The sequence below is a fragment of the Carettochelys insculpta genome, chromosome 1 (assembly GCF_033958435.1).
Source record: "Carettochelys insculpta isolate YL-2023 chromosome 1, ASM3395843v1, whole genome shotgun sequence".
In the NCBI taxonomy this organism is placed as follows: domain Eukaryota; kingdom Metazoa; phylum Chordata; order Testudines; family Carettochelyidae; genus Carettochelys; species Carettochelys insculpta.
In genome coordinates this window covers 379,543,866-379,559,930 of record NC_134137.1, presented here as the reverse complement: position 1 = coordinate 379,559,930, position 16,065 = coordinate 379,543,866, and the positions used below count along the sequence as shown (strand labels likewise).

General features: G+C 66.2%; 1 protein-coding gene across 1 annotated transcript; it reads left to right on the top strand.

Moving 5' to 3' along the window:
* Positions 1 to 732: 732 nt before the first annotated feature.
* ADM2 (adrenomedullin 2) lies at positions 733 to 12,940 on the top strand. The gene is made up of 3 exons (XM_074984239.1): positions 733 to 918; positions 1,859 to 2,007; positions 9,613 to 12,940. The coding sequence occupies exons 2-3, from the start codon at positions 1,880 to 1,882 to the stop codon at positions 9,995 to 9,997; spliced, it is 513 nt and encodes a 170-aa protein (XP_074840340.1). The 5' UTR covers positions 733 to 918; positions 1,859 to 1,879; the 3' UTR covers positions 9,998 to 12,940.
* The last annotated feature ends 3,125 nt before the right edge of the window (positions 12,941 to 16,065 follow it).

Sequence of the window (16,065 nt, the reverse complement as noted above, 5' to 3'; positions counted from 1 at the left end):
GTCTGTCCACCATCTCCCCTCCCTCCACCCTCCCTTCCTCCCCCCCCCATCCACCCTCCCCCCCCTCCACTCTCCGTCTGTCCCCCCGTCTGTCTGTCCGTCCACCATCTCCCCTTCCTCCCCCCACCCCATCCACCCACCCTCCCTCCCCGCCTCCACTCTCCGTCTGTCCCCCCCTCTGTCTGTCTGTCCACCATCTCCCCTCCCTCCACCCTTCCCCCTCCCCCCCCACTCTCCGTCTGTCCCCCCGTCTGTCTGTCCGTCCACCATCTCCCCTCCTTCCCCCCTCCACTCTCCGTCTGTCCCCCCGTCTGCCTGTCCGTCCACCACCTCCCCTCCCTCCACCCTCCCTTCCTCCCCCCACCCCATCCACCCTCCACTCTCCACTCTCCGTCTGTCCCCGCGTCTGTCTGTCCGTCCACCATCTCCCCTCCCTCCACCCCCCTCCACTCTCCGTCTGTCCCCCCGTCTGTCTGTCTGTCTGTCCCCAGACACCTCCTCCCCCCCCAGGACGGGCAGTCCCAGGCGGGGCCCGGCCCGGGGGATTCCCGTGCGAGGCGGCGGGGGGTGGCCCGGCGGGCAGGGCGCAGGAAGGCCTGGCCGGGCCGTCCCTCCCCCGGCGCAGGGGCTGGGCTGCGGGGAAGCGAAGCCCGGCCCAGCCCAGCCCCTCCCGGCCAGCCGGACGCCAGGGGAATATTTAACCTGGGAGCCCGGCCGCGGGAGCCAGACCGCCCGAGCCGAGCCGGACCGGACCGCACCGCACCGCACCGGCTCCCGCCGCCCCGCGCCAGACTCCAGCCAGCGCCGAGCCCCGAAGCGCGGCGGGCAGAGCCCGGTCACGACCCGCCCCCGGCGGGACCCGGCCCCCCGGAGCGGAGCGGCCGTCGGGGAGGTTGGCAGGAGCCCGCCCGAGCCCAGGTACGCGGCCCGCCCGCCGGGACGGACCGGCCGCGAAGAGCGCCGCGGGCGGGGAAGGGGGACCGGCCGCTCGGGACGCGGGGAGCCCGGGGGCGCCGCGGGGCGGGAGGATCCCGGGGCGTTGCGGGGAGCTGGGGGGGGGGGAGCGGGGGAGCTGCAGGCGGGACGCTGCGGGGATCCGGGAGCGCTGCGGGGGGAGGGAGAAGCGGGGATCCGGGAGCTCTGGGAAGCGGGGGGAGGTGCGGGGGGATCCCGGGGCGCTGCGGGGTTGGGGGGAGGTGCGGGCAGGACGCGGAGATCCGGGAGCGCTGAGAAGTCGGAGGAGCCCGGGGCGCTGGGCGTGGGGAGGCGCGGGGGGAGCCCGGGGAGGTGCGGAGCGCGGAGAGGTGCGGGCAGGACGCAGAGATCCGGGAGCGCTGAGAAGTCGGAGAAGCCCGGGGCGCTGGGCGTGGGGAGGCGCGAGGAGCTGCGGGGCGCTGCGCGGGGGGATCCCGGGGCGATCCCGGGGCGCGGGGAGGTGCGGGGCGCTGCGGAGTTGGGGGGAGGTGCGGGCAGGACGCGGAGATCCGGGAGCGCTGAGAAGTCGGAGAAGCCCGGGGCGCTGGGCGTGGGGAGGCGCGAGGGGAGCCCGGGGAGGTGCGGGGCGCTGCGCGGGGGGACCCCGGGGCGCGGAGAGGCGCGGGGCGATCCCGGGGCGCGGGGAGGTGCGGGGGCGGGGAGCTGCGGGGAGCTGCGCGGGGGGACCCCGGGGCGCGGAGAGGCGCGGGGCGATCCCGGGGCGCTGCGCGGGGCGATCCCGGGGCGCGGGGAGGTGCGGGGGCGGGGAGCTGCGCGGGGGGACCCCGGGGCGCGGGAAGATCCCGGGGCGCTGCGCGGGGGGATCCCGGGACCCGGCCCGGCTCCGCTCGCAGGTGCGCTGAGCGCTTCTCTCCCCTTCCAGCCCCGGCGCCGCCCGCCCGGCATGAAGCCCCGGCTGCCGCTGGCGCTGGGTTGCATCAGCCTGACGCTGTGCGCGCTGCAGCTGCCGCCCGGCCTGGCCCTGCCCCGGCCCCGGCCCGCGGGGCGCCCCCTGCTGCCGCCTAAGCCCAGGTGAGTCCGGCCGCGCCGCCGCCGGGGACCCTCCGCCCGGGGCCTCCCGCGGGCTGTGAGCGGGGAGGCGAGGCCCGGCCCCGGGAGGAGCCGCGGGGGTGGCCCAGGCGCTGCCCCCGACGCTGGGAGCGGTGGGGCCCTTCCCGGGGCCTGGGGAGACGCTCGTCCCGGGGCTCCCCCTGCCTCTGGCCGGCTCCTCCGGCGGCCTCCCGCTGCGAGCTCGGCAGCTTTCCCGGAGCGCAGGGGCCCGCCGGGCGGGGAGGGACTCGGCACAGACGGGCCTTTGTGTTTGCTGCCGGCGGGGCCGGGGAGTGTCCTGCGGACCCCGCAGCCTTGCGGTGCGCCCCGGCCGAGCCTGCGCTGGCTGCGGGAGTAGCTGCGGGAGTCCAGCAGGGGCAGGGTGATTACCTGGCTGGGTGCAGCAGCTCTCCTGGGACTGGCAGGCCCTCTGCTGAGGGCTGGGCAGCGTGGCCTAGTGGTTAGATCCTGGGGGTTGGGCGGCTGGACTCGGCCGCCCACTGCCCGGCTGTGTGACCTGACGTCAGGTGTTTGGCCTGCAGCCTTCCCAGGCGAGACACGGGACAAAGGTACTCCACAAACTCCCCGGCGGGGGCGGAGGGTGGGAGGTCAGCGGCTGGCTGGCTCTGAGGGATCAACAGCTCCCGGGCAGCCTGGCCCGGGCAGAGCTCCCAAGCTGTGAGCGGCAGTGGGCAGCGACGCCTGAGCTCAGTGTGCCAGCCACAGGGAGCGTCAGGGTACTGGCCGGCCTGGCCTGGCAGGTGGGAGTCACCTGCAATATTTGGTGGGGAGTTGAAACCAGGATGGAGCCGTGCGCTGGTCAGCTCCCCCCCGGGGGCTGGGGCCTGTCCCACTCAGCTCCCCGGCGATTGGGCCTGGCTCCCGGCTTCGCACGCACCCCCACGGCTCTGCATGGTTGCGCCGGAGCTCTGCGGGGCAGGCGCCGCCGGGGATGGAGAGCTGGAGTTGTCGCCGGGCTGGGATCCCTGGGGGATAGACGGGGCATTGAGGTGACCGTCCCCCAGGTGGCGGGTTGCTGGCAGTACAGAGGGGCGCGTGTACACAAGGAGGGCCAGACTGGGCCAGCGCAAGGCTGCACCTTGCCCCCGAACCCGGCTTGGTCAGTGGCCGGTGCCAGGTGCACCAGGGGAAGGAACTGGGGCAGTGATGGAGTGAGCTGCGCCCTTGGGGTGCAGGGCGCTTGTGCTCCCCCACGCTGCCAGCCCCCTGCCCCCAGCCCTTTGCGGGGCTGGGACTGGCTAGTGGGGCTGGGGGAGGGGCTGCAGAGCAGAGGGCGCCAGCATGGAGGAGTCCGTGGCTGGGTGGGACGCCTGGGCTTGACTCACCTGCCGCTGGCTCCGGGTGAGCGTCTCTTTCCGATGGGGTGGGGCAGAGCTGCTGTTGGAGGTGAAAGCTGAGCCAGTCCTGGGTGTCCTGGACTTCAGGCAGGTGACCCATGGAAAGGGCCGGCTGGGGGGAGATGCTGGCTCTGACTGCAGGGCCGTGAGAAGCGGCGTTGTCCCTGGCTCTGTGCAGAGGAGCAGACGACACCGCACAGCTTGCCCAGGGAGGGAGTGCCAGGGTGTGGCACTCTGCCCACCAGCTCCCCAGGGCCCTGCTGCCAGGGGCTGCCCTGGACATGCTGCCTGCAGCTCAGCTTAGGAGCAATTCCCGGCCGCAAGGGCGGGTGGAGGCTCTAAATGGCCCAGGAGTCCCAGGGCCAGAAAGGCAAGTGTGGAGGTTTGGTGTGCAGATCCAGCTCCTGCCCATGCCAGAATTGTACAGCGTCGGGCTGAGGTCAGGGTGTCGCAGGGCCGAGGTTGGGCGCTGCAGGCGCGCAGCGTCGGGCCGAGGTCAGGGTGCTGCAGACGCGCAGCGTCGGGCCGAGGTCAGGGCATTGCAGGCGTGCAGCGTCGGGCCGAGGTCAGGGTGTTGCAGGGCCGAGGTGGGGCGCTGCAGGCGCGCAGCGTCGGGCCGAGGTCAGGGTGCTGCAGGGCCGAGGTCGGGCACTGCAGACGCGCAGCGTCGGGCCGAGGTCAGGGCATTGCAGGCGTGCAGCGTCGGGCTGAGGTCAGGGTGCTGCAGGGCCGAGGTCAGGCGCTGCAGGCGCGCAGCGTCGGGCCGAGGTCAGGGTGCTGCAGGGCCGAGGTCGGGCACTGCAGACGCGCAGCGTCGGGCCGAGGTCAGGGCATTGCAGGCGTGCAGCGTCGGGCTGAGGTCAGGGTGCTGCAGGGCCGAGGTCAGGCGCTGCAGGCGCGCAGCGTCAGGCCGAGGTCAGGGTGTTGCAGGGCCGAGGTCGGGCGCTGCAGACGCGCAGCGTCAGGCCGAGGTCGGGCGCTGCAGGCGCTCAGCGTTGGGCTGAGGTCAGGGTGCTGCAGGGCCGAGGTCGGGCGCTGCAGGCACGCAGCATCGGGCCGAGGTCGGGCACTGCACGCACTCAGTGTCGGGCTGAGGTTGGGCGCTGCACGCGCTCAGCGTTGGGCTGAGGTCAGGGTGCTGCAGGGCCAAGGTCGGGCGCTGCAGGCGCTCAGTGTCGGGCCTAGGTCGGGCACTGCAGGCGCTCAGTGTTGGGTGAGGTCAGGTGGTGCACGTGCTCAGCGTTAGGCCGAGGTCAGGGTGCCGCAGGGCCGAGGTTGGGCGCTGCACATGCTCAGTGTGCTAAATCGTCGCATTTACAGGCCGCGGTAAACCTGCTTTCCCTGCCCTTGTTCCAGCTGCTCACGCAGGGCAGCCTGTGTGCCCCCAGCAGCGAGGGGGCAGAGAACCTCCCAGCTGCACACAGCGCCGGCTCCCTTGCCTTTGAGTCTGTTCCGCCTGCGTCAGCTAATCCGCCTGGCTATCCAGTCACGCGGGGCTAGGAGAGTGCAGAGGGGAGATGGGGCAGGAGGGCAGCCGAGGGGCTCGCAGGCAGTACGACTCCCGGGGGAAGCCAGCCGAGGGCATTTTGAACTCTAATGTTAATCACAGGGTGGCAGAAACAGCCCTGGTGCTGCACGGCTGGGGAGCTGCTCCAGGTCCCACCTGCCGTCTGGGGACTCAGTCAGTGCCCCGGGGTGTCTGTCCATCACGAAAGGGGGTGCCAGGTGCTGCCCTCCACCCCACAGGCAGCCTGGGGGAGAAGCCAAAGGCCAGTGCTGAGGCTCTGGCCCGGAGCGGCGGTTTCTGTCTCCGGGCTGGAGGAATTTGGCTGGCTGGCCCTGGCCCTGGCCCTGGGGCCGTTCCTGGGGGTGGCCTGGCAGGGGGCTTGTCTGACACTTCTCAGCCTGGAATGTATTTGAGCACCCTGGGAGTGGTGTTCCAGGGCTCCTGGGCGGGCGGGCCCATCCAGGCAGCTCTGCCTGCCCCCACCACGCTGGCCCGGAGTTAGGTGTGCCACACCCAGCTCCCCGCCGAGCCCAGAGGGCTGTGCGAGTCAGCATGTCCCCCTGCCAAGAGGCTCCTCCCCAGAGCCAGAGCACCGCAGTCAGAGGCCAGGCAGGGATGTGTGTGGCGGGGCTGGGTGCTGGGGGTGCTCGTTGCTGTGGGGTGTGTCTGCACACACGCGGTTGGTGGGGGGAGGACAGACAGATGCGGCCGGGGTGGTTGGCGCTGGGGATGTGCATGGAAGGTGGGGGGATGTGGCACACACCGGCTGGTGTGAGAGGTGGTAGGTGCTGGCCCGGGCGCATGAGGGTGGGTGGGAGCCTGAGGGATGCAGATGGCAGGGTGCCTGCAGCTTAACATGGATGTATGTGGGAGGGCGCAGGCGGGTGGCTGCTTGGCTGCATGACAGGGTGGACATGGTGCGTGTGGCTGTACGTGACCCCCTCCACCATGGTGGCAAAGGCCACCTGGGGAAGCTCCTGCAGGGAGGTGTCCCTGAATCGCTGGCTCTGGGCGTGCTGGGGGCAAGCGGCAGTGGGGCAGCGCCCAGGTGTTACCAAGGAGCTTCCTGGACCCCGTCTCAGTCCCTCTGGCCTGCATCAGCATGGGAACAAGCAGCTCCCTGCAGGCTGGCTGGGTAACCACGGGGTAGCACACGGGCTCACCGTGCCAGGGCAGGGTCCCACCAGGGCGCCGGGGGCAGGGGACACGCCCACACTGTCAGGATGGCTTTGCTGGAGTGGGGCATGTGGGCGGTGCACGCTGGCACTGGCTGTGTCCTGCTGAGCTGGGGAAGGGGCCGGGGGCACAGGCGCCCAGCACTGGGGATGTGCTCGGGGGGGGGGGGGTGGATGCTGGGGGTCCCAGTTCCCAAAGTGCCTGTTTTCCTGTCCCTCTGGCGGTCTCTACCCACGGTGGTTGCCTGGGGAGAGGTGCTGGCTGGCTGCAGCGCTGACCTTCCTCTTCCTTGCCGCTCGCAAGGGGTGGCGCCTGGACGGGAGCCTGAGGCTCAGGGCATTTGGTGTCAGCGTTCCCTCTGTTTTTCCATGCATGGGCAGAATAAATTTTGTTCCCTGCGCCGAGGTGTGTGTGAATGTGCACCAGCCACAGAAACCCGCTGGCAGCTGCGGGCGCTCTGCTAGTCCACTGAGCGGCACCCGACTCTCCCAGTGCTCAGCCCCAGGGAGCCCTGCGTGAGGTGGGCTAGTCCGGAGGATTCCTGGGCCCACACTGCTCACATTAACACTCGGCTCTGCGCCTGCACCAGCCTGACCTCCTGGCCATGACAGTGTCACAGACCGAAGGCTCAGGGCTGGTGCAGCTCCAGACGGGAACCTGGGGCTGAGACCACCTCTCCGTGGCTCAGCCTGCTGGGGCAGTGGTGGCCCCCCCAGCACACGCAGGAGGCAGCTGCTGGTGGGGCCTTCCCCATGGGGCCCCTCTGTTTGGAGCGCTCTCCCTGAGGAGGGCTGGGCCTTGGGGCAAGGGGCATGGGGGTTTGTTGGAGCTGGGCAAGCAATGGGGGGCTCCCTGTTTGCAGGGGGAGCTGGAGGGCCCCCTGTTGCAGCCTGTGGTTTCGGGGAGCCCCGCACTCGGGAGGGGGGACGCCTGGGAGAGGTAAAGGGCAGGCCGAGTCCGGCTAGCACCACACGGCCCCGTGTGTATGTGGCACATAGCATGGGGCTCCCAGCGGGCAGGTCTGGGGCAGGGCGGCTCGGCCAGAGGCACACAGGCAGCAGGAGATGCCAGCTGCCAGCCGGCTTGGCACCACTGCAGGCGGGAGCTTGCAGAGCCGCGCGGGCGCCTTGCCCTGCGGCTGGCCGCTGCCGGGGGAATCGTGCTGCTTTGGAGGTGAGGCGCTGGCGTGGCATCTGGAGGGGCCAGAGCCGGCACGTCCCAGGCAGAGGAAGGGCCTTTGCGGCAGCAGTGAGTACGTGTGCTGCAGCAGGTAGCGGCGGCTTGGCGGGGCTCCCACGCTGCACAGCCTGGTGTGCTGCTCCCTGGGGCTTCCCGGTCCTCCCAGCCCTTCCCTCCCTCCCTCCCTCCCGCCAGCTCACTGCTGCCTGCCTGGTGGCACTGCGCTGCGAGCTTCCCCCAGCAGTGCCCTGCCGCTTCCGTCCTCCACGCTGTGAGCTTCCCCCAGCAGTGCCCTGCCGCTTCCATCCTCCACGCTGTGAGCTTCCCCCAGCAGTGCCCTGCCGCTTCCATCCTCCACGCTGTGAGCTTCCCCCAGCAGTGCCCTGCCGCTTCCGTCCTCCACGCTGTGAGCTTCCCCCAGCAGTGCCCTGCCGCTTCCGTCCTTTATGCTGTGAGCTTCCCCCAGCAGTGCCCTGCCGCTTCCGTCCTCCACGCTGTGAGCTTCCCCCAGCAGTGCCCTGCCGCTTCCGTCCTCCACGCTGTGAGCTTCCCCCAGCAGTGCCCTGCTGCTTCTGTGTTGTCCATGTTGTGAGCTTTCCTGCAGCAGTGCCCTGCCAGTTCTGGTCGCCGCGCTGCGAGCTTCCCTCCAGCAGTGCCCTGCTAGTTCTGGTCGCCACGCTGTGAGCTTCCCTCCAGCAGTGCCCTGCTAGTTCTGGTCACCACGCTGCGAGCTTCCCTCCAGCAGTGCCCTGCTAGTGCTGGTCGCCATGCTGTGAGCTTCCCTCCAGCAGTGCCCTGGCATCTCTCTCACAGTGTGTTTCTTGGATGTCAAAGATATCTCTCCCTTTCCCCTGGACCCCCCTCCCTGCCCCCAGCCCCTGAAGGAGGTCCCTGGGGAGGGCTGGAGGCCCGGACGGCTCATCTGCCAGCCCTCGGTCAGGTTCTGCTGTGGGAGAGAACAGGTGGGTGGTGTCTGCAGTAGGAGCCAGGGCATCTCTCGGGGGTGGGGGAGGGGAGAAGGATCTGCCCTGTGGCCAGCCCAGCCCCCCACCTGGCAGGTTTCCAGGGTTGAGTCTAGAGGAATGGGGCCCCTGGCACCCTCCAGCCTTTCCTCCCTCACCGGGGTTGCAAGCGGCTGTCACCAGCAGGGACCCGGCTCTCCCAAGGACACAGCTCAGGCTTCCCGCCTGCACCCACATCCGCAAGCCCGTTGGTTCTCACTGCAGCCTGGCAGGGGGAGGGAGCCTGTCCCAGGGGCAGCCTCTCAGGTGTTCTTAAGGCCAGTACTGCCAGTGACTGGCCTCTTTCAGGCAGAAGCTGAGCGCTGGGGTCGCCAGGTGCTGCTGGGTGCTCTGGCTCTGGAAAACCAGGACACTATTTTAGGGGCTGGAATAGCCTGAGCACTATGACTTAAGTGACATGCCCAGGGCCATGGTGCCTGTCAGTGGCACAGCTGAGATGTGACTGCCAGGAGTTCCTGGCAGACAGGTTACCCTGCAGGCCCAGCAAAGGAGCCTGGGAACAGCCATTCAACCTGCCACATGGGGTCACTCTCTGGCTCTGGGCTGCGCCCTGCAAGTGGTGTGGAGAAGGAGAGAGGGGCCAGAGGGCAGTGTTCCGTCTGCTTTTTCCCCTCCATGTGCGGAATAAAGTTTTTGGTGTGCGCCGAGGCACATACAGATGTGCACCAACCATAGAAACAAAAGCCGGCTGCGGGCGATCTGCTGATAGCTGGGCAGCAGCTGAATCTCTCTGGGTGGCTGCCCAAGGGCTCAGCTTACAGGGAGTGCTGCCAGAGGGTGGTGGTGTGTGCCTGGCCATTCCCAGGGCGCTCTGGGGGACAGGCTACTAGCTGGGGGCTGCCCAGGGACAGGCACCCCCAAGCTGCCTCCGTCGAGCCCTGCCTGCCTCGCCTCTCTGCTGGGAGGGAGGGGCCCCCTCTGAAAGGATGCCAGGGTGTGCCCGCGGCCGGGGAAAGCCAGCCCAGCGTGGCTGATTGGTTGCAGGGATGTGAGCCAGCGGCTGCCACATCCGCCTGCACTGAGCGCAGGGGAGAGGGCTGGGGACATGACAGAGGCTGTGGTGCTGCCAGGACTGCGTTACCGGCCAGGGCCCCTGGGGGCTGGAGGCCAGTGTGGCCCCAGCCTGCGTTCACGCTCAAGCGAGCATCGTCCCTGCACGGCCACGAGCCCCCTGGGGACTGCTTCCAGGCAAACTCCCTGGTGCACATGGCACCTCCGCACCGGCTTCATCCGGCTGTGCCTGGCCCTGGCCCTGGCCCTGGCCTCAGTCCGACCCTCCCTTGCACCTGAGGGGATCTCAGGGGCCGGGCCAGGCCGTCCTGACCTTGGTGCTTTTCTGGTGCAGGGAGCCTCCAGACCGGAGAGCCGCCGAGCCGCTGGGGAGTCGGGCCCCGAAGAGGAGGACGATGGAGCTGCTCCGGGTTGGCACCGCACGAGCACAGCTGGACGGGGAGCAGCTCAGGGGCACCCTGGCCGCCCTGCCGCAGCCCCTCCCTGGCGCCTCTCAGGACAGCAGCAGCCCGGCCGCGCACCCCCCACTGACTGGCCCTGGGCGTGCCAAGCGCCACGCGGCCGCACGCCGCCACCCCGCCCAGCTGATGCGCGTGGGCTGCGTCCTGGGCACCTGCCAGGTGCAGAACCTGGGCCACCGCCTCTGGCAGCTGATGGGCCAGTCGGGCCGCCAGGACTCCTCCCCCATGAACCCCAACAGCCCCCACAGCTACGGATGAAGGAGGGGGCAGCTGGGGCACGAGCGCGTGGGACTGAATGGCCGAGCCCTCCCCCACGTACTGCCGGCACAGCCACCCCCCCCACGGTGTGTCGCAGCCGTTACTAAAGCGCTTCCAGAATCACCCCATGTGCCGTGTCTTCTGGTCCCCGCAGTGCCAGCTGGGGCCTGGGCACGCCGGGCGGGGGCTGCAGAGCCCAGGGCTAGATGCAGGAGGGGCAGGGGCGTTGCACCTGCAGAGGATGCTGGTGGCTGGCTGTCAGCCCTAGAGGAAGGGCCTGGGTGCTGCAGCTGGCATGAGGGAGAGAGGCAGAGCCCCAGGGGCCGGGGGGTGGTGTGTGTGGTCAGCAAGGGAGGATCAGGTCCTGCCCCGCTGCATTTCAGGAGAAGGCGGGGAGGGGGTGTTGGCTGTTGCTGCCCACCCCTTACGCCCCCCAGCCGGCCGTGGGAGGCCTGTGGCTAGCAGGGGCCCCATGGTGCGGAAGCTGGGCTGTTTTCCAGCTGTTCACTCCAGCCGCCGAGCATTTCCCTTCCCTCCACCCCCAGAGGAAGCTGAAAGTGTGACCCCAGGGGCAAGGCAGAGGCCCGTGTCAGTTTCCTAACGCTCCGGGGGTCCTGGCCACATGTCACCTTGTCCCTCTCCCCCACTTGCCCCCCGCTGTGTGGTCTGTTGCGTTGCTGCCAGCTCGCAGCTGCTGTGCTCCACCTCAGAGGTGGCTGCATGTCAGTGCTTGGTGGGCAGATCTCTGTGAACCGATGGCGTAATCAGGGGCAGCCTTTGGCCTGCAGGGTTTGGGCCTCCCCCCGATGGATGTGCAGGTGTCTGCAGGTGCAGGATCCCGCTCTGGCTTGCCCCCCCAGCCCCCGGCCCCTGTGCAGCAGCCTGCATCATTGGCCTGCCTGGGCCATCACAAGGCCGGGCTGGCTGCCAGAGCGCGGCCACCCCCTGCTAATGGGTAACCAGCTCCCCCTGGGCCTCCCCAGCTGCATGGCCAGTTCCTCTGCTGGCCAGAGCGAGACAGAGTGAGCGGCCATTGGACAGGGCTAGGGGAGGGAGGGCAGACCTGGGACCCCGAGCCCCTCAAAGAGCCAGGAGCTGGGGTGGGGCTGGGGGCCCTGGGGAAGCGCCATGGGGGGATCCAGCCATGGGCACAAGAGGGTACCAGGGATAGCAGCCCTGGTCCCCCAGCTCCCCAGGGTGTACAGGGCTACACACGCACCAGCCCCAAGAGGGAGTCTGTGCTGGGGGTGGGGGATCCAGGCTCCCCGAGCTCTGGGGCAAGCAGGGGAGGATGTGTCCCTCGTGCCGAGTCCCAGCAGCCCATGCACAGTGCTGGCAGTTGGCAGGGGGCTGGCGCCCTGGAGCCAAGGGCACCCAGCTGGGACTCAGTCCTGCTGAGCAAAGCAGCTTCAGGGACTTGTGCAATTGCTGGACGAGCCCCTGGCTGCGCTCCGCCTCTGACTCTGCAGCTTCCCTGCACAGCTGGCAGGGGCGAGGTGCTGGGGGAGGTCCCAGGGCAGCAGGGTTCCCAGTGCCGCTGCAGCCGGGCTTACAATGGCCCTCCCCAGCTCCCACGGCCCTGCGCTGCGAGCTGAGGTGAGCTTTGGGCAGGGGCCGCCAGGCTGGGGGTGGGTTCCCAGGGCCGGCCGGCATCGGGTGTCCGCTCAGGACACAGCTTCCTTGCCTTGCCTGGGAGCCAGGTTTCTCCTGGGGGATTAGCCGAGGGGCCTGGGACCAGCGCTGATTACAGGCTGGTGTGGAATTGCTTTGCAAACCCACCTGGGCTGGGCCGCGGGTCTGGTCGCTGTGGCTTTGTTTGCTTTTCCTCCTGCATTGGCACTTGCCTGTCATGCCATTGCCCCCCTTGGCAGGCTCCCCTGGGCACAGCTGGCTCCCAGGGGCAGGACGCAGCCCCGCAGAGGTGCGCTCACCTCCACTCAGCTCAGCTTCCCCTGCGAGCGTGATCGGCTGAGTCCAGACAGAGTGTCCCTCGAACTCCCCCAGCCTCCCCTGACAATGGCTGCTGCAGAGGAAGGCAGGCAACCTGCCCAGGTCTACAATCCCAGGGCACAACCCGGCAGGAGGTTTCTGCTCCCAGGGGGGATCGGCTGGGACCCTGAGCTCCAGGCCAGCGTGATTTCTGCTCTGGCTGCAGCTGGGGCTGCCAGCCCCACCTCCTGCACCAGCCACTTCCCAGGGGGTCCCACGCAGCTGAGGGCATTGGCGCTGCAGTGTTGGATTTATTGCTTTGCACAGCCTGGGGCCGGCAGCCTGCGCCCCCTCCTCCAGGTCAGCTGTGCTCACCTCGCTCCTGCTCAAACCCCAGAGCCCCTCCAGCCGGTTCGTGGTGGGGCTGGGCGGCTGCACAGGCTGGGAGTCCTGGATGCTGGGGGACAGTGTCAGGGCCTTGCAGGCCAGTCTCCTGCTAGCACTGAATGTAGGTTGTTTGAAGCACTTTAGGGGCGGTGGCCTGGGAAAGGCACACGCTGAGGAACCAGCTCATGGTTCTCGCCCCCCCCTCCCCCCCCGGCTGCAAGGCTGGTCTTGTAGGCAGCAGGCTCGGGTGTTTCCGTGGGTGGCTCAGCTGGGGGGCAGACCCAGGGCTTGGTGTGGGGCTTAGGTGTCTGGCAGTTGTCGGCGTGGAGGGGGTTATGCAGCCGGCCGTGTGCCACGGTCTGAGTGTTGTGCTGGGACGCCTGTAGGCCATGATGGGGGGCACTGGCTAGGCCCCCAGCGATAGGTGTGGCCCTGTGGTCCAGGAGCCCCCCCAAAGGTGTTGGGCAGGTTTTCCCAGAGCTGCCCAGCTGCTGTCACTGCCCTGCGTCCGGCACCTCCGGAGGGCACAGCCCTGTCTGCTATGGGCTGGTCCTGTGCCAGCTTGGTGTCAAACGGCTCCTTCAGCCGCCTGTGAGTCTCAGGTTATTAAACACTGTGGGAAAAGCACCGACCTGGTCTGAGTTCATAATGAAAATGCGACGGTTAAGGGGCTGCAGCCCTCTGTCTCCTGCAGCCTGCCCGTGCCTCACCCCCACGTCCAGCCCCTCTTCCCCACGGCCGCTCTGTGTCCCACCCGGCCCCCAGACACCTCTGCTCCCAGCCCGTGTGGCAATGTGGCCCAGCCCCTCCAGCCCAGGGAACCCTCCTGGTAGGGTGGGAGATTGGCTCTGTCGGGGCCAGGCAGCTCTGGGGAGTGGCTTCACCCCTGAACCCTGGGGAGCCCCTGGAACCCCTCCACACAGGCTGTCCAGCTGGGTTGCCTCCCAGTAGAGCTGGCTGAGACAGCTGCAGGGGGCCTGGCTCAGCTCCCCTCTAACCTCAGCTTCTCCAGGTGAGTCACAAACGACCCATCCTTCTCACCCCTCCGCTGCAAGCCTTCCTCTTCCTGGTGCCGAACACCCCCCTGGCCCGCGGGAGGGAGCCCCCAGCTGGCGGAGCTGGGACTGGTGGAGAGGAAGGCCCTGAACTCCAGCTGAGTTATTGTGTGGGTCCCGATGGGCTGTAATATAGACGGTTCCCTGGGCACTGCTAAGAGAACCACACCTGGGCAAGTTGCTCAAAACCAGCCCACTTACAGCCCAGACTGGGGCTGCTGGTCCCTTGTCTATCAGGCAAACCGAGCCAGTCGCAAAAAGCACCTTTGCTGCTGCCATGGCTAGCTGGGGCTTACCCCACCTTCGCCAGCAGCTGCACGCCCCAACCAGAACCCTCCTAATTCAGGTGGGGGGCTGGGAAAACCTATTTTGCCAACTCCCTAGATTCTTCCAGCCCCCAAAGTGACCAGCCGCATCCCCAGGTCAATAGATACTTAGATCGTGCCCAAACCAGCGTGTTGGGCTGGTCCCGTAGCATCTAACAGCTAAAGGTTTGTTACCAAAGAAGGAAAGAGCAGGGTGAGAGAGAAAAACTATTTAAGTGGTTAAGTAACGTACATCGATTACAGCTTTTAATGCGGCTGCAGCTGATGGTGAAAGCTGCTCTCTTGAACGTCTCTGAAAGCACATCCTATGTGGGAGGGATCCCCAGGCCCAGCTCGTAGCAGAGATGTTCTTGCAAACAAGATACACGTCTCCTAGAACTGGAAGGTCATTGAGTCCAGTCCCCTGCCCTCTTGGCAGGGCTAAGCACCATCCTCTTTTTTTCAGAAAACCCAAGTGATCCAAACCCCTGAATGACCCCTCACAGGCTGAACTCACAGCCCTGGGTTTAGCAGGCAATGTTCAAACCACTGAGGCAAACCAGTGGAGACAAGGGGCAGTGCTCTGAGGACTAAAGGACAAAAAAGGCCACAGCCTGGGTCATCTTCATAGCCTTGCCATGTGGCGGGAGCAGAGGCGTCTTGGGGCTGGGTGAGACAGAGGCCGGGCTGCAGGCCCAAGGGGTTGGGTCCTCTTTCCTGCAGTCTGGCCACTGCCCTTTGGCTGGGCTTCTGAGCTCACTTTTAACCTGCTAAATAGTAACAGAGAGCTAGCCGTGCTCGTCTATGTGTTACCAAAATAGAAAAGCAGTCCAGTAGCACTTTAAAGAGTAACAAAATAATTTATTAGGTGTGGCGCTTTCGTGGGACAGCCCCACTTCTTCAGCCCATAGCCGTACCAGAACAGACTCAATACTTAAGGCACAGAGAACCAAAAATAGTAATCAAGGATGACAAATCAGAAAAATTACTATCAAGGTGGGCAAATCAGAGAGCAGAGTGGCAGAAGGAGTGGGGTGGGGTGGGGTGGGAAGGAGTCAAGAATTAGGTAAAGCAAAGTATGTAAAAGAGCCCCTATAATGAACTAGAAAATTGCCATCCCGGTTCAAACCACGTATGAAAGTGCTGAATTTGAATATAACACAGTTCAGCCGCCTCTTTCCAAACGGACGTGAAAATTCCTTTTCAGTAAAACAGACTTTCAGGTCATTAACAGAATGGCCCACTCCATTAAAGTGCTGGCTGACAGGTTTGTGAAGCAGGAGTGTTTTTATGTCTGTTTTATGCCCATTAATTCTTTGTGTAAGAGAAAAAGCAGTCCAGGAGCACTTTAAAGACTAGCAAAATAATTTATTAGGTGATGAGCTTTTGTGAGACAGACCCACTTCTTCAGCCCATAGCCAGACCAGAACAGACTCAATATTTAAGGCACAGAGACCCAAAAACAGTAAGCAAGGAGGACAAATCAGAAAGAAATGATCAAGGTGAGCTGATTTGTCCTCCTTGATTACTGTTTTTGGGTCTCTGTGCCTTAAATATTGAGTCTGTTCTGGTCTGGCTATGGTCTGAAGAAGTGGGTCTGTCCCATGAAAGCTCATCACCTAATAAACCATTTTGCTAGTCTTTAAAGTGCTCCTGGACTGCTTTTTGCTCTGATAGTCCGTAGACTAGCACGGTTTCCTCTCTGTTACTTGTCTAAGAGAGTTTAAACTGCCACTGCAGCTGGAGCATTATCAGCAGGCGGGTGAGGGCTCTCTGCTGCTGAGCACGTAGGCCATGGTGAATCACCTGGGCAGGTCACCTGTCCATGCTGCTTTGGGGCTTTCTGCCGTTGGCAGGTTCCCAGATGACACAGCTACAGTCATAAACTGTGGATTTGAAGACTGCCTCCCCGGCTGGGAGGACAGCAAGCCTGCCACTGAGCCCTAAGACACGTCTAACACCAGAACAAAGCTGCAGTCCGGTAGCACTTTCAGGACCAAGGCGATGCGCTTCCGTGGGACAGACCCACTCTTTCCAGTCCGCGTGCCCACCAGCAGCCAGAGTACTCCAGCTCTGGAACAGTGGGTCTGGCTCATGAAAGCGCATCCCCCCGATAAACGCTTGTGTTCGGCTTTAAGGTGCCGCAGGTCGGCTTTTGTGTTCTGCGACGATACAGGCTAACCCGGCGAGCTCTCTGCGCCCGTTGCTCATCCCAGGCCAGAGCAACTCACGTGACTTTGCATACGAGCACGGTGCAGTCGCGTGAGCAGCATGAACAGGAGTCAGCGACTCGCCAGCTTTCATGAGACGCCGCGCGTGGCACAAGACTTGGTGCAAACTTCGTACTGCGCTTACCGGAATGGTTTCATCTTTACTGGAAGAAAATCCGGTA

Coding starts and splice junctions, on each gene's coding strand:
- ADM2 (XM_074984239.1), top strand. CDS start 1,880: ATGAAGCCCCGGCTGCCGCTGGCGCTGGGTTGCATCAGCCTGACGCTG. Junction 2,008..9,612: donor CTGCTGCCGCCTAAGCCCAG/GTGAGTCCGGCC, acceptor TTTCTGGTGCAG/GGAGCCTCCAGACCGGAGAG.